Source organism: Myxocyprinus asiaticus, chromosome 31 (assembly GCF_019703515.2).
Source record: "Myxocyprinus asiaticus isolate MX2 ecotype Aquarium Trade chromosome 31, UBuf_Myxa_2, whole genome shotgun sequence".
In the NCBI taxonomy this organism is placed as follows: Eukaryota; Metazoa; Chordata; class Actinopteri; order Cypriniformes; family Catostomidae; genus Myxocyprinus; species Myxocyprinus asiaticus.
Window position 1 is genome coordinate 12560245 of NC_059374.1, and position 19847 is coordinate 12580091.

Genomic DNA, 19847 nt, shown 5'->3' on the forward strand with positions numbered 1-19847 from the left:
ACTGCTCAAGCTACCAGTGTGAAGACTCAAACCTGTTAACATGGGTGTCGGAAAAAAATATGCACTGCTTTTGCTTGCAGTATGAAACAGGTCTAATAAAGAATGAATATATAAATAAAGAGCTCTGATTAACATCAGAATAATAATAATAATAGACAAAATAGACAGTGGCAAGTCTATAAGGCCGCATTTACACTGCAAGGTCTGATTTTTTGTCACCTGTTCTGTTGTTATTTTACCTACAGTTAAGACAAACCAAGTACATTAAAAGGAATATTTAGGGTTCAACACAATTTAAGCCCAATCGACAGCAATCGTGGCATACTGTTGATTACCACCCAAAATATTTTTATAAATATAAATAAATAAAAATAAAAAATCAATGTTATAGTGAGGCACTTACAATGGAAGTTAATAGGGCCAATTTTGGAGGGTTTAAAAAAGGCAGAAATGTGAAGCTGAAAATTTTATAAAAGCACTTACATTCATTCTTCAGATAAAACTTGTGTGTTATTTGAGTTTGAAAGTTGTTTAAATAGTTGTTTACCAGGATTACAAGGTTTACAGCATTACTTCGTCATGGCAACAAAGTTATATCCAATTTTACAACTTTACACAGAAAAGGTAAGCAATTTTATCACACTAAAACCATGTTAACATGAATATTGTTTCCACCTTGTGACTACACTTTTAAAACAGTGAGTATTGTAGCATTTACGGATTGGCCCCATTCACGTCCATTGTAATTGCCTCGCTGTAACACAGATTTTTGCTTTTTTTCCAAGAAAAGTAGGGACAAGTCTAAAATAATTTGTGGTAATCAACATTATGCCACAAATGCTGTTAATTGAGCCAGTGTTATTATAGTTAAAGAAAACTAAAACACTTTTCATTAAAATAAACTGAAATTATTGGAAAAAACTGAACCTAAAACTGAAATGAAAATTCTCTCATCATATACTCACCCTCATGCCATCCCAGATGTGTATGACCTTCTTTCTTCTGCTAAACACAAACAAAGATTTTTAGAAAAATATCTCAGCTCTGTTGGTCCATGCAATACAAGTCAAGACCAAGACCAAGAGTCCAAAAAGCTCCAAAAAGCACAAAGGCAGCATACAGTAGTCCATAAGTGGTTTAATCCATGTCTTCTGAAGTGATCTAATCTGTTCTGGGTGAGAACAGACCAAAATGTAACTCCTTTTTCACTGTACATCTTGCAATTGGAGTCTAGAATAACAATCATGATTTCAAGCTCGATTACACTTACTAGTAGAGTTTGCAGAGTGCTAGATGGCACTGGGAAATATAATCGAGCTTGAAATCATGATTGCCAAAGAGACTGCTAAAGTCAAGATTTACAGTAAAAAAAAAAGAAGGACTTAAATATTGATCCGTTTCTTACGCACACCTATCATATCGCTTCTGAAGACAAGGATTAAACCACTGGAACCACATGGATTACTTTTATGTTGAATTTGTGCTTTTGGAGCTTCAAAGTTCTGGCCACCATTCACTTGCATTGTGTGGACCTACAGAGCTGAAATATTCTTCTAAAAATTTGTTTGTGTTCTGTAGAAGGAAAGCCATACACATCTGAGATGGCATGAGGGCGAGTAAATGATGAGAGAAGTTTCATTTTTGGGTGAATTATCCCTTTAATTGTTTATTCCCCAAAGATTAGTTTAGTAATGATTTATAATCATTTAAGGAAATACATGTGGATACAATGTGGATCAAGCTTAAATACAGAGGTGGGTAGAGTAGCCAAAACTGTACTCAAGTAAAAGTACAATTACTTCAAGAAAATAATTACTCAAGTAGAAGTACTAACATTAATAATTACTTGAGTAAGAGTAAGAAAGTATCCAATGAAAAGAGTACTCTAGTAGTAAGTAACTCGTTACTTTCACAAATTACATAATAGACGTTTACTCCCCTATATTCCATTACATAATACACATTGAACATGTACTACAGAATTATTATTATTATTAATGGAAATTCTGTCATCATTCACCATCATGTTGTTCCAAACCTGTATGACTTTCTTCCATGCAACACAAAAAGGAGATATTCGATATTCGAGTCACTATTTACTATCAGTGAATGTGTTATATATATATATATATATATATATATATATATATATATATATATATATATATATATATATATATATATATATATATTCGTATTTTGAAAAATGTATGGTGACATATTTTGTGTTCCACATAATACAAAGCATCACACTGGTTTGGAACAACATGAGGGTAAAGAAATGATGACAGAATATAAAATTATGGCACTCACATCCGAATTCACTCATTTTGTTCGCTTACTGCTGAGATATAGTGCACTAACTGCCACTTACTATATAGGAAATATTGAATGAGTGAACGATTGCGGACACAGCCACTCTCTTCGCCCTACGATTGCCTCGTGACCGCGCATCTCACACGTGTGCGCCCCGCGCACCTCGCTGTGCACACGCAGAAATGCTGTCGGTTCGCGCTCCAGTTGTCGATCATGCGCATGGCAGTGATTTACACTTAACTTGGATGTTTACGTGGTTTTATACAGTTAATCCGCCTGAAGTAGCTGTGATAGTTTCCAGTACCCCTGCAAGGTCGCGGAGTAAATGCATAAATACTGCTTATTGCATGCGGGACGCGGGGCAAAGCGCACTGATATATTGCTACACTGATTTAAAAACATACACTTAAAAACTGATGTCATAAGAGCCCAGTTACAATATCACCCTGAAAATGACCATTTCATTGCACAGAAAAGCCTGTGTTAGGATTAGAGCCAAAACTTACCTCAGCGTGCTGCCTTAAGTTGGAGCTGTGATTTGAATCTTGAAATATCAGCTTGTCTTGGTGTTAAATGAAGACATTGCATGACAAAACTATACTTTTTTCACTGTGCGGAGCGAAGAAAGTGTTTCTCTTTGAAGAGTGCTGCAGCAGTGATTGAGTGACAGTCTGTGACAGCAGTGCACGCAGCTGTGTGAACTTCCGCTCTCATAGAAGCCCCATTCAAAAATCTCTCAATAAATTACACATTAATTAAAATTAAACCCAGTAAAGTAAATGACAGGAACGTCACCTGTTGTAAAGAAGTAAAAGTACAAAAATTTCATTAGAAATTTACTCGTGTGAGAGTAAAAAGTACCCCACTTTTAAACCTACTCTAAAAGTAAGTTTTTCCCCAAAAAGTTACTCAAGTAAATGTACCGGAGTAAATGTACCACGTTACTACCCACCTCTGCTTAAATGTCCTGTCACTTTACCCATATTCACCCTATATTATACATTTTGCAACATTTACAATCCACATTAAACATGAAAACACCACTAGATAGAGGTAACACAAGACTGTCTTGAGAAATTTTATGATGTTAGACTTTTAAAATTACACCAGAAAACGCTCAGCTTTGGCAGCCATAAAAAATACTAAAACTAAAATAAAAACCTAACTAAACTGAAAATACAACACTGAGAATACTAAAACTAAACTAAAACTAACAGACAAACTGAAAACTAATGAAAACTAAACTAAATTGTAATGACAAATTGAATATAAAATAGAAATAAAAACTAAATTAAAAATCCAAAACAATAATTACACACTGCATTGAGCTTAACTTGTATTGAACCCGAAATAGTCCTGCAATACCTTGCCAAGCCATACAAGAGAGGTCATTTTCATCGTTCTTATGAACAGCTGCATTCGTCAGGCGTCAACATATTTAAAAGCAACAAGAAAGTCAGACTGCACATGTCCCGAATTGAGTCGGTAATACCGAAACTGAAAGACCGGTAGTTACATATTTTTTTTATGTTAGTATTTTCTTGTTACTGAAGTACCAGTACTTCAAGTACTTCCAAGACTGATTTCTTTCACTCCACAACCTCTCTCTGTATCATAAGCGTAACTGCAGCTACATCACACTGACTGAATTTTCTCACAAACGCATCTATAAAAGGACAAACGCAGGCCTCCAGTGCCTAGGGCAACTGTTGCAAAGTGACAGACGTCTTTGGGCTCTAGCAGAAGAGCCTCACAGTGTCACTGTTGGAACATTGATTTACATAGCGAAGTGCCTCATGAAATCAATATGATGGTGGTTGGAGATGACGGTTCTCTCGACAGTGCTTCTGCTAAGGGTGGGTAGTACTGTTGCTCCAACAAGGCCTTTAGCAATTAGTGGCCATTTTCTCCTCCTCCCTTGACACGTTCTCCACGAGGCCAACGTGCCACACAGGGGCTTCTGCTAAATAATGTCAGCTTGAAAAAGGGTGTCAATGGGGAACATGATGCTAATCTGCCGAAGCCATTGTTCAGTGTATTTGCAGAGTAATTACACGTGGTTATCTAACGGAAGAGCTATTTGAAGTGAACCCTTTACAATAAATACAGAAACCTCTCAAAAAAGAACCACTTTTGTATTGTAAAATAAAAAGAAAAATGACGACATAAAGCAGATCTCTTGACAGTTAATTCGAGGCAAACCTCTTCTTCAAGGCAGACTGCAAAGATAGCCTTGAAGGAATAATTCACGTAGATTTGCATTTACTTTCATTTGTCATTTACTCGCTATTATGTTGTTCCATAACATCCCTTTTTTTTTCTTAAAGGGGTAGTTCACCCAAAAATACAAATTCTCTCATAATTTACTCACCCTCATGCCATCCCAGATGTATATGACTTCCTCTCTTCAGCAGATAACATTTGAAGAAAAAAAGAATATCTCAGTTCAGCAGATCTTATAATGGATGTGGATGGTAACATGATTTTTGATGCTCCAAAAAGCACAGACAATCAGCATTAATGCCATCCATACCACTCCAGTGGTTAAATGAATGTCTTAAGCGATATGATCACTTTTGGTGTGAAAAAGATCAATATTTAAGTACTTTTTAACTATAAATAATCACTTGCATTAAGCAGTTCACGAGAGGGCTGAGGTCACATGGTCTCTCGTGTGACGTATTGCCGTAGGCATGTTCATGCAAGAAGTGACGCTTGCGCGACACACCCGGAAGAGCAGCGCTGTTTACAATGGAGTAGGAGGAACGCCGAACAGACCGAACACCTAAAACAAATGAAACAAATTTAAACAAAGATGTCAGAAGATTTTGATTTAAGAGGAGAAGAGGAGATACAAGTTTTTGCACAGCCATATTTATCTGAACCTGAGTTCTCTGATTAGGAGCACAGGGATATGGAGGCTGGACCAACAAGCCTCAGAGAGACAGAGAGCTCAAGAGACGTGGTGGTGCACATGTAGTCAATGCCAGGCAATGCCAACAGAGGTAGAGTGCGTCTGCTGCAATGAATGGGACGTTGCCATGCCATTGCTGGAAAGATCGCGTGACCTCAGCCCTCTCGTGAACGCGCATACTGCTGCTTACCGGACGCGATGATTTATAGTTAAAAGGTACTTAAATATTGCTTTTTTTTCACCAAAAAATGTATCGTATCGCTTTATAAGACATTCATTTAACCACTGGAGTCGTATGGATGACGTTAATGCTGATGGTCTGTGCTTTTTGAAGCATCAAATATCGTGTTACCATCCACATCCATTATAAGGACCTACTGAGCGGAGATATTTTTCTACATTTTGCGATCTCTCGAAATACGTTTTGCATTCCCTCGAAATACGTTTTGCGTTCCCTTGGTAAACCTTTATCCATCCCTTATGAAAATTAACCATGGTTTATCTATGGTAGCTATAGCTGAACTATGGTATTTGTAGTAAAACCATAATAACAATATAGGAAAAGCAAAACTATGGTAATAAAAATCATAATCATTCTGCCAAAACATTGTCACTACAGTTTAACTATAGTAACATCCAGTGTTGGAATTGTGTTAGAGCTCTTGGAAGGTTTCCAATCTTGTATGGTAAAGCTATATATAAGACAGGGCTCTTTTACAAAGACTATCATATGTTCCAATGCATTGTTTTCTATGTTGTCACTATCGCTTATCAGCATGGCTTCCGTATTTAAAGATACTGAGGGTGGTCTCAGGCTCGTCACAGGCACAGCAGAATAGATAAACAAAGAAATTTCTCCACATAGCATACATGAAAAAAATATTACAACTGTTTGATAGTGAGCTAACATATAGTGTTAGATAAATACAGGCAAAACTATGTGCACATTAACCGCTTGCATTTTAATTAACCTCTAGCAGCTGTTCAGTTCTAAGATAAACGATTAATGTCAGTAGTTTAAGTGTACCAACAATCATAAATCAATTAAGAATTATATCTAACCATTATTGTTAGGAAAAATGAAGATCCACTCTTGACAGTGTCACTCAGTCATGGTCTGAAAATTCCTTCAGTAAACAGTGCAATTCTGGGCATTTTTTGACGAACAAAAAAAAAAAAAATCTAATTTTGATTATTTATGAAAACTGAGACAGATGGACAATGTTGCATTCTGTCAGCAATAAGATTAAAAGAATTCTAGTTTTCTGTTTCTATTATTCTAGTTTTGATGAAACACCAAGGGACCCCCTCTTGATTTATTACCAAAGTTTTTCTTGTATTATTACTAGGATTTTACCATGAATATCATGGCTAAAATATGGTTACTGTAGCAAAACTATGGTAAATGTTATGGTTACTTTAGTAACAATGGTTTTACCAAAAAAAAAAAAAAAAAAAAAAAAAAAAAAAAAAAAAATACCACAAATACAGATACAGTAACTGTAGTAAAACCATGGTTAATTTTCTTAAAATATGGATAAATGAACCACAAGGGAACCCCAAATAATTGTGAGGGAACACAGAACTATTGCGAGGAAATGCTAAATTTACTGCGAGGGAACGCTAACTATTATGAGGTAACGCAAAACATTTTGTGAGGTAACGCAAAATTATTTCAAAAAATAAATTCCCTACCGTCGTCTATGAGGCTCTGAATGTATGACATGAGGGTGAGTAAATGATGACAGAATTGCAATTTTTTGGGTGATATATACCTTTAACCTGCGAGGGACTACAAAGAAAGCGTGCCCCCAATCCAACACCTGCACACATCAAAGCTAGACTGCTCCCTGCAATCTGTATTTTTTTTTAAATGTGGTGTAAAAGAAGCTGCACTAAAGCTGAATGGAAGAGGACCAACACTGCCGAGAACCATTATGTGCAAGCAACCTCACCCTATTGATCAAACACCTTTTACATGATGGTGCTGACAAGAGTGAGAATTCTGCTCCAGAACAGTGAAACGGTTACTTGAGACGACTTTGTCAGCCCTACCGAGAATTGTCCATTTTCCCTCCTATTAGGTGATAAATGAGACACCCACAAGAGAAAGAAAGAGACAGAAACTCATTGCTATGGAAACCATTGCATAGTTCACCATTGAGGATAGGGAGGAGTAACGTGTGTGTGTATGTGTGTTTGTGGGAGTGGGGATAAAAGGAAAGATTAATGTTTGGTTCAGCCATTTTATGGTTTTATAGGGCATGGCTGATTGAACAGACGCAACCCTGGCACTGCGTGGTATCACGGCTGTAACACATGAATCCCCGTTCTGGCCTTAAGGCCTAAGCTGTGCATCCTATGTCCACCTCCTCATGTCAAGTTGACGTTAAGTTGGGGGTGTGGGGTTCCTATCACCCATTTGACACACTCAAAAGAACAACCTCATTATCCAAAACACGGCAGAGGTCAAAACTGCCTTCACGGCTGGGTATGGCCAACTGCCTCATGATACGATACACATCAACATACATTTGTCATTAGTGATAGACCGATATATATGCTCGGCTGATTAATCGGTCAATATTTGGCCATGTTGCGATTATCGGCATTAGCCGATAACAGTGTTCGCTTGGCCGATTAACAGAAGTGTTAACTTTCCCTTGTGTCAGTTCCAAAATCTACCCATAGATTTGTCAACTGATAGTCAACACTTTTGTTTTCAAGGTTTTTTCTTTTCAAGTTTATGCAAATTTGAGAAAACATTGCATTTCACCCTTTCGCACGTACCATCAAACCGGTGTGATCTGCATTCGTGTTGCTGTTTACCAGCAAAAGAGGGACAGAAGCTGTTGTCATAATGCATCAGCTGCTCAAATAGTCTTTTCAACATCACAATATCTTTATTTTTTTAATAAACTCAAAACACAAAAACACACAAACATAAACGCATACAGGACAGCTGCCTGTAGCTCTCTCTCTCCCGAACTGCCGCATCTCGTTGCACTTATCCTTCTCCTCGGCTGATTAGCCCGATTGGGGGTCAGGCGTGCAGTCACAGCCCGACCCCACCCTCCTCCTTGTCATCATGTTACAAACATTCAAATAATCACTAAATAAAAGTTTGACGTCGTTACCGTCAGAGTGCATTGTTTTGATGCAGCAATGCGGCCATGTTTTCTGACGTCAAAGAATGAAAAAACTAGTCAGTCCACTCAAGCCTACTCCCATTCGATCTGTCACACATTCTAACCACTGTGGGTGCTGGGAAAATGGAAGGGTTCGGTTTTTCGAACCTTCTATGCTTCTATCATGGACTTAAAATCTCATGTTGCATTGCATGTAAACAATATGGCGGCGCGCACAGCCGGCAAGCACATTCACGATCGCATCTAATCTATCATAATCAATCATTTGAAACATCTAAAAACCACATTATATCTGACCTTCAGTGCATCTGCTGTGGTGTAAGGTAAGACCTTTTTTTTTTTTATTACAGTGCGCATTAAAGAACTCACGCAACTCATGTGCGAAAAGGTTAAGTGTTTGTTTCACTTTAGAAATGTTTTGTACATCTGATTTGCTGTTGTGAAACTGTATTGTTTATCAGCTTTTATATCAGTCATCGGCCATCCTTCTCTCTAGGTACCAGTATCGTCATTGCCCATTGAAAAACCTATATCGGTCGACCACTATTCATCATGATATCACAACTGTGTGACAATGAACAGCGTCAAAATGCGAGACAGAGTGAATCTGTGGAATTACACCAGAAAAGTGCGTTGTCATGCAAACGACTTAAATGACTTTTCTTTAATGGTGTAAAGTGATAAATTGCTTAAGAATGAATGATCAGAAAACGATTTTTGCCAAATACCCCAATTTCACACAGCAAGTGAACACATTTACCGCCGTTCTTACCGGTTTATGCAATGTGCGCAAGCCTATTTATGTGTATGACACCAAAAGCAGAGAATAACCAGATGACTTCTAGTCTCATGTCAATGTGGTTTACAGTAGTTATCAGAATTTTGGTGTGCAAGTAAAAGCACTCAATGAGACAATGATTGTCATGACGTCAGGTCACGAGATGCAGAATCAACCAATGTCGTTTGAGGTTACTGATGTGTTGCCATTTTCGATTTTTTTAATATTATTTTTTATTTTAGAGTAAATAACAACTTAAATTTCAGTCTGATCATCATGCAAAGTAATTGCGTGCCTTAAAGGGATAGTTCACCCAAAAATAAAATTTCTCTCATTATTCACTTACCCTGATGCCATCCCAGATGTGTATGACTGTCTTTCTTCAGCAGAACACAAATGAAGATTTTTAGAAGATAGAGCTTTCAGGTCCTTATAATGCAAGTACATGGGTGCCAGCACTTTGACGGTCCAAAAATCATATTTAGGCAGCAATAAAGTAATCCATGCGACTCCAGTCGATCAACAAATGTCTTCTGAAGCGAATCGGTAGGTTTATGTAAGAAACAAGTCGATAATTAAAGCTTTTCACTTTAAATCGGCACTTCCATCCAGGCCTCTGACGCTGTTTGAAATGGCCGAACTCTCGCGTGATGTTCGTTCTTCTGTTGTAAATAAGCGTCCTTTCCGAATTCTCGCATGAACTCGCCGACGCGCTTAAGTCACGCTTCGCGTCAGCTGCTGGAAGCGCTTTAATTATTTTATTTTTTACACAAACATATTCTGATTTGCTTCAGATGACATTCCTTGATCGACTGGAGTCATGTGGATTACTTTATTGCTGCCTAAATGACTTTTGGACTGTCAAAGTGCTGGCACTCGAGTACATCCATTATAAGGACTTGACAGAGATCTATCTTATAAAAATCTTCATTTGTGTCCTGCTGAAGAAAGACAGTCATACACATCTGGAATAGCATCAGGTTAAGTGAATGAGAGAATTTTCATTTTTGGGTGAACTATTCCTTTAAGAAGACTTCCCATACGACGGACGAGCCTCATCGACTACTTCAATGAAACTTTTGTGTGCTTAAAGCTTTAAAGCGATTCACTATCAGTGTTGGGTGTAATCTGATTGCTACGTAATTACTGTAATATAATGACTTTAGTCAAAAAAAAAAAAAAAAAGTAGTGTATCACATTACCTTTTAATTTCTTGCAATCAGATTACAGACTTTCAATTAAGTTAATTTTAACTATATTACTTGGGTTACATATTTTTTATTTAATACTATGAACGTAGAATACATTTAAAACATGAGCTATATTCATATGTACGTCCTTTCGCATTTCTCAGGCAGCTGAACGTCATTGTAAGAGAGAAACGTGTGGTACTGGGTGTATGACTTTTTAAGCGGAAAAACTAAATCTTCAGGGAAAAGTGTTTTAAGTAGTAACAAAGTAAAATAATTGGTAATGTGATTATATTGATGAGTTTATCAGTAAAGTAATCTGGTTACAATTTAAGACAAGTAATTAGTAATTTATCATGGATTACTTTGACTAATTTATCCAATACTGGTCACAATCAAATGCTACTGGATAAAAATTAGGGACTGGAACATTCTTTAAAAATATCCTTTTGTGTTCCAAGTAAGAAAGTCATATGTCATATAATTTTTTGATTAACTATTCCTTTAATTTAACTGTAGGAAATAAGCACCTATAAATAATTAAAAAAAAAACAACAACACTGATAAAAGGATCAAAAAGTATTGATGCAATATTGTGAAAAAAAGAATTGGGATATACTGATTGTGTCAGCACATCCATAAATGTGTTAAGATAAGAGTAAACATTATAGGTGGATGATATTTCAAAATACTGTAATGTTTTACATCATGCTACTGTGTCGATATTCTGACAGCAAGAATCAATCATTTTTTCCAACCATTTTTACAATTGTAATTTTTGACCACGACTCAGAAGGCAAAATTTACTTAAGTACAATTTCAACGAACACTCAATTTCTATTTGACCACAATCCAAACTAGTCCAGCGCAAATAAATGAGAAATATATCACAGTTCTGAACTGCAATTCACTAAACAAAGAACATCATGTTATCATGACCAAGATATCAATATAATATCATATCGCCAGATCTCTGCTGATTCCCACCCCTAGTGAACATTTTGTCAGCTTTATGCGAGAGATATGACTGGCTTTAGTTTCGACTAGCATGTTGAATTTTCCTTCCTGGAAAGTAAAATTTTAACAAGAAAAAGGTGTGCAAGATCAAAGAGAAAGTGAATCAAAAACATATCACTGCTGTCTGGTCAATAAGAGGCCATTTATACAAGGTGCTTTTCAGCACAGCTAACATCGCTCTTGTTCCTATCCACCGCAGACTTCCTGCAGAGCGGTCATTTCCACCCTGCCTAGAGTCTTTGCTCTTAAGGTAAGCCTGAGTGCTGCTTCAGAAAGCTTTGAGCACATAAAAACCAAAGTGTTTGAAGACCACATAAAAACCTCAAATGAACAGAGGCAGAGTGAGGAAAAGGCAAATAAATGAAAGTGTAAAAGGGCAGACGTCAGTGCTTACAGCCAGAGCTCTGCCAGGATGAGGGAGAGTGGGGTTCCACCAGATCTTTACAATGAAGAGAACAGCTTGGCACCTGGGCCATTAGGTATGTATTGATAAACAAGGGCCTGATTCATCTTGTCCTGGTTCTACCACAGATAAACAGGCAGGAAGACCAGCAGGGAGTTGAGGGGAGAGGAGAGACAGAGGTGGCGTAGTCGGTGAGTGGTGAGGCAGGAAGGGGAAATTAATAAAAGCTGTGAATCATTGAGCACGTATTCCACCTTGCTTTCGAGAAAGAGCAGCAGTGGTGTTGCCAGCAGGATGCCACATTGATACTTAGCTTCCCTTGTAGAGTTGCGGTTGAGTTGATGTCAAATGCACAAGTGCTGTGCAACACATCGTAAAAATAAGAAGGGCTATCCAATGTATCGAATTTTCACTATGTAGTCGTGAGTTTGCCGGCAATATAAAATTAAGCATCAATAGCCGCGTTTCCACTATTGGGCCAAATGAGGGCGTGCTAGTGCTTGCCAGGGTCAGTTGTGTTCCCACTGTCACTTCTGGGGCTTCCTCGGGGCCAACGGCCAATGACCCGTCAATTACCCTTGGGCCAAACGAGGCCAACTGGGGATTGCGGTGGGGTCAATGTCAAAAGCGGAGTTTTGCCGAACTTGTCAGGTTGTGTATCCAGCGCACAATGGTACACATTCGGGTACAATTTAAAAAATTGTGGGTACAGTTCAAATCCATTTTAACACACAATGGACAAAGCGCTGCCCAAAGAAAGAACTTTCCATGGTTCGAGATCATGGACATTGTGCTGGGACATCGTCCCGCTGTTAGTGGAGAGACCACTTGGGACACCATGGCAGTTACAGTCGGTGAGTTGTCAACGTAGCTAATGTTTACAAACGATATAAACATGATATTCTAGATAACTAGATAACATGATACCTCAGCTTGAGCTTCCACCTTGCTTATGAAATGGGCGGGGTGCGTGACGCTGGCACCAGGGCGATCTGTTAAGGGCAGGTTTTAGGGCAACGCTGCAGGGCTATTATCCGAATGGTGGGAACGCAAATCGATTTTGGGCTCGAGGTATGAGGCTACTGGCCCCAGCTGGCCAGTTGATAACCCTGGCTCGCACTGGCCCGATAGTGGAAAAGTGGCTATTGTGATTATCACAATGATTTGAATTGATTTTAATGATTTTAATATTTTGCAAACCTTCCTTGTCTTTTTCGCATTTGATGCATACATGCTACGACTGCTTTGTGATACTCTTTTAGCCCAGTCAAATTTTTTATCTAATTTAGCAAACAATGATTGTTTGGTCGAAATAATGGTTCCTCTGAATAAAAAAAAAAACTAAACAATTTAGAACAAAAACATTAAGACTACCGTCATGGTGGGGCAACAGTTTGAAGAGAGAGAATATTGCTGAGCAAGTAAGTTAAAGTCAATATATTTGTGGCAACATACCTGAATAATACATCCAGTTTCAACAGACGTTTGAAGGTAACTCTATCGCCTCCTTGAGTACTGAGATTTGTTCCCACCATGGTAATGCAAGAGTGCACATTACGCATGTTCAACAGAACCACGTGTTGGCAAGGCGTTGGCCAAGTGTTCGCATCTGCATTTACGTCCTTGCGTAGAGTATGCTTCGGCCTTTAGGTTTCAACTTTAGAGTGGGGGGGTGTAGGTTTTGTTCATCTAAACTCGACAGAGCATTAAGCTTAAAAAAATGCATCTGTTTGGGAGAAAATTTAATAGGAATAGTTCACCTAAAAATTATGATTCTCATGTACTTTTGATGTTTACGACTTTCTTCCTCTGAACAACAAAATATATATATATATATATATATATTTTAATAGAGATACCTTAACGACTGTTTGTTTATACAATGCAAGTGAATGGTGACCAAATTTTCAAACTCCAAAAAGGACAAAGGCAGCATAAAATTAATCCATAAGACTCCAGTGGTTTAATCCATGTCTCTTGAAGCGATCCAATCAGTTTTGGGTGACAACAGACCAAACTATACTATAACTCCTTTTTCACAAAAAAAAATCTTGACATTGCAGTCTCTAGGCACGATCATGATTTCAAGCTCGATTACACTTTTTAACACTTGACACATGCGTAGAGCACTTGATGGTGCCAAGAAGTGTATTCGAGCTTTAAATCTTGATCGCCAAGGAGACTGCTGATGTCAAGATTTATAGTGAAAAAGGAGTTATATTTTCATCTGTTCTCATACAAAATGATTCGATCACTTCAGCAGACATGGATTAAACCATTGGAGTCTTATGGATTAACTTTATGCTGCCTGTGTGTCCTTTTTGGAGCTTGAAAATTTGGTCACCATTCACTTGCATTGTTTAGACAAACAGACATATTTCCATTAAAAAAATGGAAAGAAAGTCATACGAGTTTAAGACGACGTAAGAGTGAGTAAATAATAAGAGAATTATCATTTTTGGGTGAACTATCACTTTAACCACTTTTAGGGCCACAGTGTGGACATTTCACCTCTGAACTGCCACGATGTAAGAAACCACATAATATAATTTTGTAAAACCGTCACCACAGTCAATAATTTTCATGAGATCAGGCTGAAAACAGCAACAGGGTAATTGAGGAACAGTTCTCTTCTTGTGATTTGGAAGTGAAGGCTACAGAATATTGCATGCCGTTTCCCTACACAAAAGAAGTATTTTAATGTAAAATCTTACTAAACATTATGATCATGCAGCCTCATGGGCCTTTTGTCATCAGTGTTGTCACCACGATGTGTCACTCTGTTCGGCCTGGGGGCCTCGCAACCCCTTTAGTTCTAGTGAAAACCCCCGGCGTCAGCTTTGCATTCTCACACGAGCCGCGACTGTTTACTCAGCCTCTCTCGCATAAGCACGTCATCAACACATGGACCAGCTAACACCAGGAGTCACTTAGTCACACTTACTTTACCTTGAGCGCTCTGTCGCAGACATCAAACGCACACCTGGAGTGACGCCATGGTCCTGATTACACGTAGGAGTAAAAGGCCACATATAAAGAGAAATGCCAAGGGCACAAACAAACACGGAGGTGCAGACTAAGCTAGCCATGGCTTTTCACACCAGTAACAATTCATTTGTATTCTTCCTCTGCCACGGAGGTGTGACGTGCAACCAGTCACGCTATCTCTTGCATATCTGGATCTCCACAGACGTCACCTACCTTTTCCCTAATGGAAGAAAGCTTCTGCATTCTAATCTTATTTTCCATTGCGTCCAGACACCTAGATCAGCCAGATAAGACGAGAAAGAATGCAGCGACATTGCTCAGGTTCCGTGCTCTACGGAAGCCATTTCTATGAATGAGTTTGCTTGGAAGTGTATTTCCGCAACCTGTGATTTTATGAATGAGGTGAGCAGGAGGTGATAAAAACCAATGGGGATGACATGGATCACTGGAAGAGTAGAGTGGAGTAGGGGACAGTGCGTATGCATTTTCTGCCTCTTTAAGTGCTCAGTGGACCATAGGAATAATTGGGTCGGGGTAGTCATGTGATTGCCTCAGGGAGTTGAAAAGTCATCGGCACGCCATTAACAACACGGCCTCACTGAGCCTCTCTGTTCACATATACAGTTCTGATCATAAATATACATACCCCTTGAACACCTGCAAGATGTTTAACATTTTTTGGAAAAATAAGAGGAATCACCTTATTGTAAAATGTTACCATATCCTGTGTTGCAATCTTGAACATCAGAGACTGTTTGTAACCTATTGTGATTGTTGTGCATTATTAAGCGATAAAAACAATGCATGTTCTTCACACATGCCATTGTGAACTAGCTTCTCTCATGCACGACAGATGTCACGATTTTCACTGAAAAATGACTTAAATTCCAGATTGTTTCTCACCAAAACCTACCCTAACCCTTCAGAGGACTCGGAATATGACATACGAGTTGCATGGACTACTTTTACTATAATTTTGGGTCCTTTTTAAAGGCATAGTTCACCCAAAAATGTAAATCCTCTCATCATTTACCCCCACATGTGCATGACTTTCTTCTGCTGAACACAAAAGATTTTAGAATACGTCAGCTCTGAAGGTCCACACAATACAAGTGAATAGTGACCAGACCTTTAAAGCTCCAAAAATCTCTTTAAAGCCACCTAAAAGCAATACATAAGACTCCAGTGTTTAAATCCACATCTTCAGAAAGCGATTTGATAGGTGAGGGTGAGAAACAGGTCAATATTGTAGTCATTTTTTTATTATAAATCTCCATTCAAAATGTGAAAGAATATGAAAGTGAAAGTGGAGATTTATGGTAAAACAAATAATGAAAATAAAAAAATAAAAATAAAAAAGGACTTAAATATTGATCTATTTCTCACCCACACCTATCATATCGCTTCTAAAGACATGGATTTAACCACTGGAGTCTTATGGATTGTTTTTAGGTGACCAAAAAGTGAGTGGAGCTTCAAAGTTCTGGTCACCATTCACTTGCATTGAAAGAACCAACTGAGCGGAGATATTCTTCTAAAAATCATCATTTGTGTTCAGCAGAAGAAAGAAAGTCATACACATCTGGGATGGCATGAGTGTGAGTAAATAGTGTGAGAATTTTTATTTTTGGGTGAACTCTCTCTTTAAGCTTTAAAGTGAATCACCATGAACTGCCACTGTATTGAGAAGATGGACTGCGGTGTTCATTATTATTTTTCCTTTTATGTTCCGTAAAAGAAAAAAAGGAAATATGGGTTTTAAAATGACATGAGGGTGAGTAAATCAGTAAACATTTTTAATTTGGGTGAACTATTTCTTTAAAGACTTGGAATATGACTAATCGCAACAGTATGGAGATTAGCAAACGGAACATTTAAAATATCTCCTTTGTGTTTTGCAGAAAGTCAGTCAGTCATATATGTTTGGAATGACATGAGGGTAATTAAAGATGACAGAATTTGTATTTTTGGGTGAACTATTCCTCTGAAAGCAAAGAGTGTGTAAACTGTTGAACAGGATCATTTGGGTAACTTCAAAAGTATTGTGGAATATATGTAAATATCTGTTATGAAGCTTCTTCACGGCAACACTAAATAAAAAAAAAACCAAGACAATTTTTAAGATCACTCTCTTTCTTTTAAAAATGCTAAACTTCATACAGATTCTGCAAGGGGTATGTAAACTTATAAGCACAACTGTACTCATGGACTCCAGTGTCCTCAAATTACTTTCAACATTCTTCAGACTGGTGGCTTTATATCTGAAGCAGTTTTCCACCACAGTTAACACTTATCTATGAGTGCACTATAATTTGCAAAGCCACAAGTGTACAACAGAGTGCAATCATTCACTGCACTGTATGGTAATTTCCAATGGGGCTGGACTAACATTTCCCCCCCAAAAAACACACAAACATATTCAATGCATTCCAACAAGGTGAAAATGCATCATCTTGGGAACGGCAGTCATGGTCGCTTAAGCGAATCAGCTTGATGTCCGTGAGAGTGACAGCGGTGCCGCCCGGCCTTGTCACGGAAACTCATTCTCACCCTGATTGCCCTCGGGGAGTAGCAGCGGATGGACAGCTCCTCTCCGTGGCCTTTAGTCCTGCTATCACACTTTTCCATGCCGGGTCAGGGCCCGTGACGTAACACCCGTCCTGGGTTGATGCTTACACCTATAACCAATACTAATTACTTTGAAACTTTTTTCTTTTTAAACTGGTAAACAAGGTTTAATGCACAGATAATTTACATTTCCTTTACCAACATAATACATAACTGACTGTGTTTACATCAATACCTCACCAAAACAGGAATCTTTGAACGCATGCACAAAGCAAGCAGACGTCATTTCGCCCAAGTACACGAATGCAGAGGGAGAATGAGAGAATGAGAATGAGCTTTATTGCCACGTATGCTTACACATACAAGGAACTTGTCTTGGTGACAGGAGCTTCCAGTGTACAACAATACAAAAACCATACAAAAACAGCAGCAAGACATAGATAATAATAATTAAAATAATAATAATAATTATACACATTCCTACAGACACACACATACATACATACACACACACATACACATGGGTAGTGCAAATCTAATACAATCTGTTATGTACAGTGTAAATACAAATCTGTTATGTAGTGCAAATGTTTTTTGTTTTTGTTTTTTCAGAGGAATGAAATGGCAGAAGAGGTAGGATGTGTTGGATAAATATAAGAAAGACTAAACTGTGTATTGGACATAGTTATTGCTCAATGGGGCAATTTAACTGTTCATGAGATGCATAGCCTGAGGGGAAAAAACTGTTCCTGTGCCTGACGGTTCTGGTCCTCAGAGTTCTGAAGCATCAGCAACAGTTCAGGCAACAGTTCAAAAAGGTAGTGGGCAGGGTGAGTGTGGTCCAGAGTGATTTTTTCAGCCTTTTTCCTCACTCTGGAAGTGTAAAGTTCTTGAAGGGGGGGGGGCAGGGGGCAACCAATAATCCTCTCAGCAGTCCAAACTGTCCTTTGTAGTCTTCTGATATCTGATTTCGTAGCTGAACCAAACCAGACAGTTATTGAAGTGCAGAGGACAGACTCAATGACTGCCGAGTAGAACTGTATCAGCAGCGCCTGAGGCAGATTGAATTTCCTCAGCTGGCAAAGGAAGTACAACCTCTGCTGGGCCCTTTTCACAATGGAGTCAATGTGGGTCTCCCACCTCAGGTCCTGTGAGATGGTAGTGCCCAGGAACCTGAATGACTCCACTGCTGCCACAGTGCTGTTTAGAATGGTGAGGGGGGACAGTGTTGGGGTGTTCCTCCTGAAGTCCACAATCATCTCCACCGTTTTGAGCGTGTTCAGCTCAAGGTTGTTTTGACTGCACCAGACAGCCAGCTGTTTAACCTTCCTTCTGTATGCAGACTCATCATCATCTCAGATGAGGCCGATGACAGTGGTGTCATCTGCAAACTTCAGGAGCTTGACAGAGGGGTCCTTGGCCATGCAGTCATTGGTGTAGAGGGAGAAGAGTAGTGGGGAGAGCACACACCCCTGGGGGGCACCAGTGCTGATTGTACAGGTGCTGGAAGCGAGTTTCCCCTGTCTCACAAGCTGCTGCCTGTCCGTCAGAAAGCTGGTAATCCACTGACAGATAGACATGGGAACAGAGAGTTGGTGTAATTTATTCTGGAGTATAGCTGGGATGATGGTGTTGAAAGCCGAACTGAAGTCCACAAAAAGGATCCTTGCATATGTCCCTGGTCTGTCCAGATGTTGCAGGATATGATGCAATCCCATGTTGACTGCATCATCCACAGACCTGTTTGCTCGATAAGCAAATTGAAGGGGATCTAGAAAGGGTCCAGTGATGTTCTTCAGGTGGGCCAACACCCACCTCTCAAATGATTTCATGACCACAGACGTCAGGGCAACAGGTCTGTAGTCATTAAGTCCTGTGATTTTTGGTTTCTTTGGGATGGAGATGATAGTGGAATGTTTGAAGCAGCATGGGACTTCACACTGCTCCAGTGATCTATTGAAGATCTGTGTGAAGATGGGGGCCAGCTGTTTAGCACAGGATCTAAGACATGTAGGTGAAACGCCATCTGGGCCTGAAGCCTTCCTCGTCTTTTGTTTCCGAAAGACGCGGCTTACATCATCTTCACAGATCTTAAGTGCAGGTTAAGTAGCAGGAGGTGTTGGTGTTTGTGTGAAGTGAAGGTCAGAGTGGGTGTGGGGTGTGAGATTGGGCCTTTCAAATCTACAGTAGAACACATTCAGGTCGTCAGCCAGTTGTTGGTCCACCACAAGGTTGGGGGCAGGAGTCCTGTAATTCGTAAGTTGTTTCATGCCACTCCACACTGGTCGTTAGCTGAAAACTTGTTTTTCAGCTTCTCAGAGTATCTTCTTTTAGCCACTCTGATTCCCTTATTCAGTGTGTTCCTGGCCTGACTTTACAAGACTCAACTCTGTAAGCATCATCTTTGGCCTGACAAAGCTGCCTGAGTTCCACTGTAAACCATGGTTTGTCGTTGTTAAATAAGTCCTAGTAGGAATGCACATATCCTCACAAAAACTGATATATGATGTAACAGTATCTGTGA

The 19847-nt window shown here is 39.0% G+C and overlaps 1 protein-coding gene across 3 annotated transcripts in view; it reads right to left on the reverse strand.

Moving 5' to 3' along the window:
• Positions 1-19847, reverse strand: part of fndc3a (fibronectin type III domain containing 3A) — a 134025-nt gene that overhangs the window by 88402 nt on the left and 25776 nt on the right. Inside the window, exon 1 of one of the 3 annotated variants that reach the window (XM_051664882.1) lies at positions 4688-4772. The exons of the other annotated variants lie outside the window; for them this stretch is intronic. Within the exon in view, the coding sequence (XP_051520842.1) occupies positions 4688-4693 (6 nt within the window). The 5' untranslated portion in view covers positions 4694-4772. Of the gene's footprint in view, positions 1-4687; positions 4773-19847 lie in introns of those variants that run through there. 3 annotated transcript variants of the gene reach the window in all.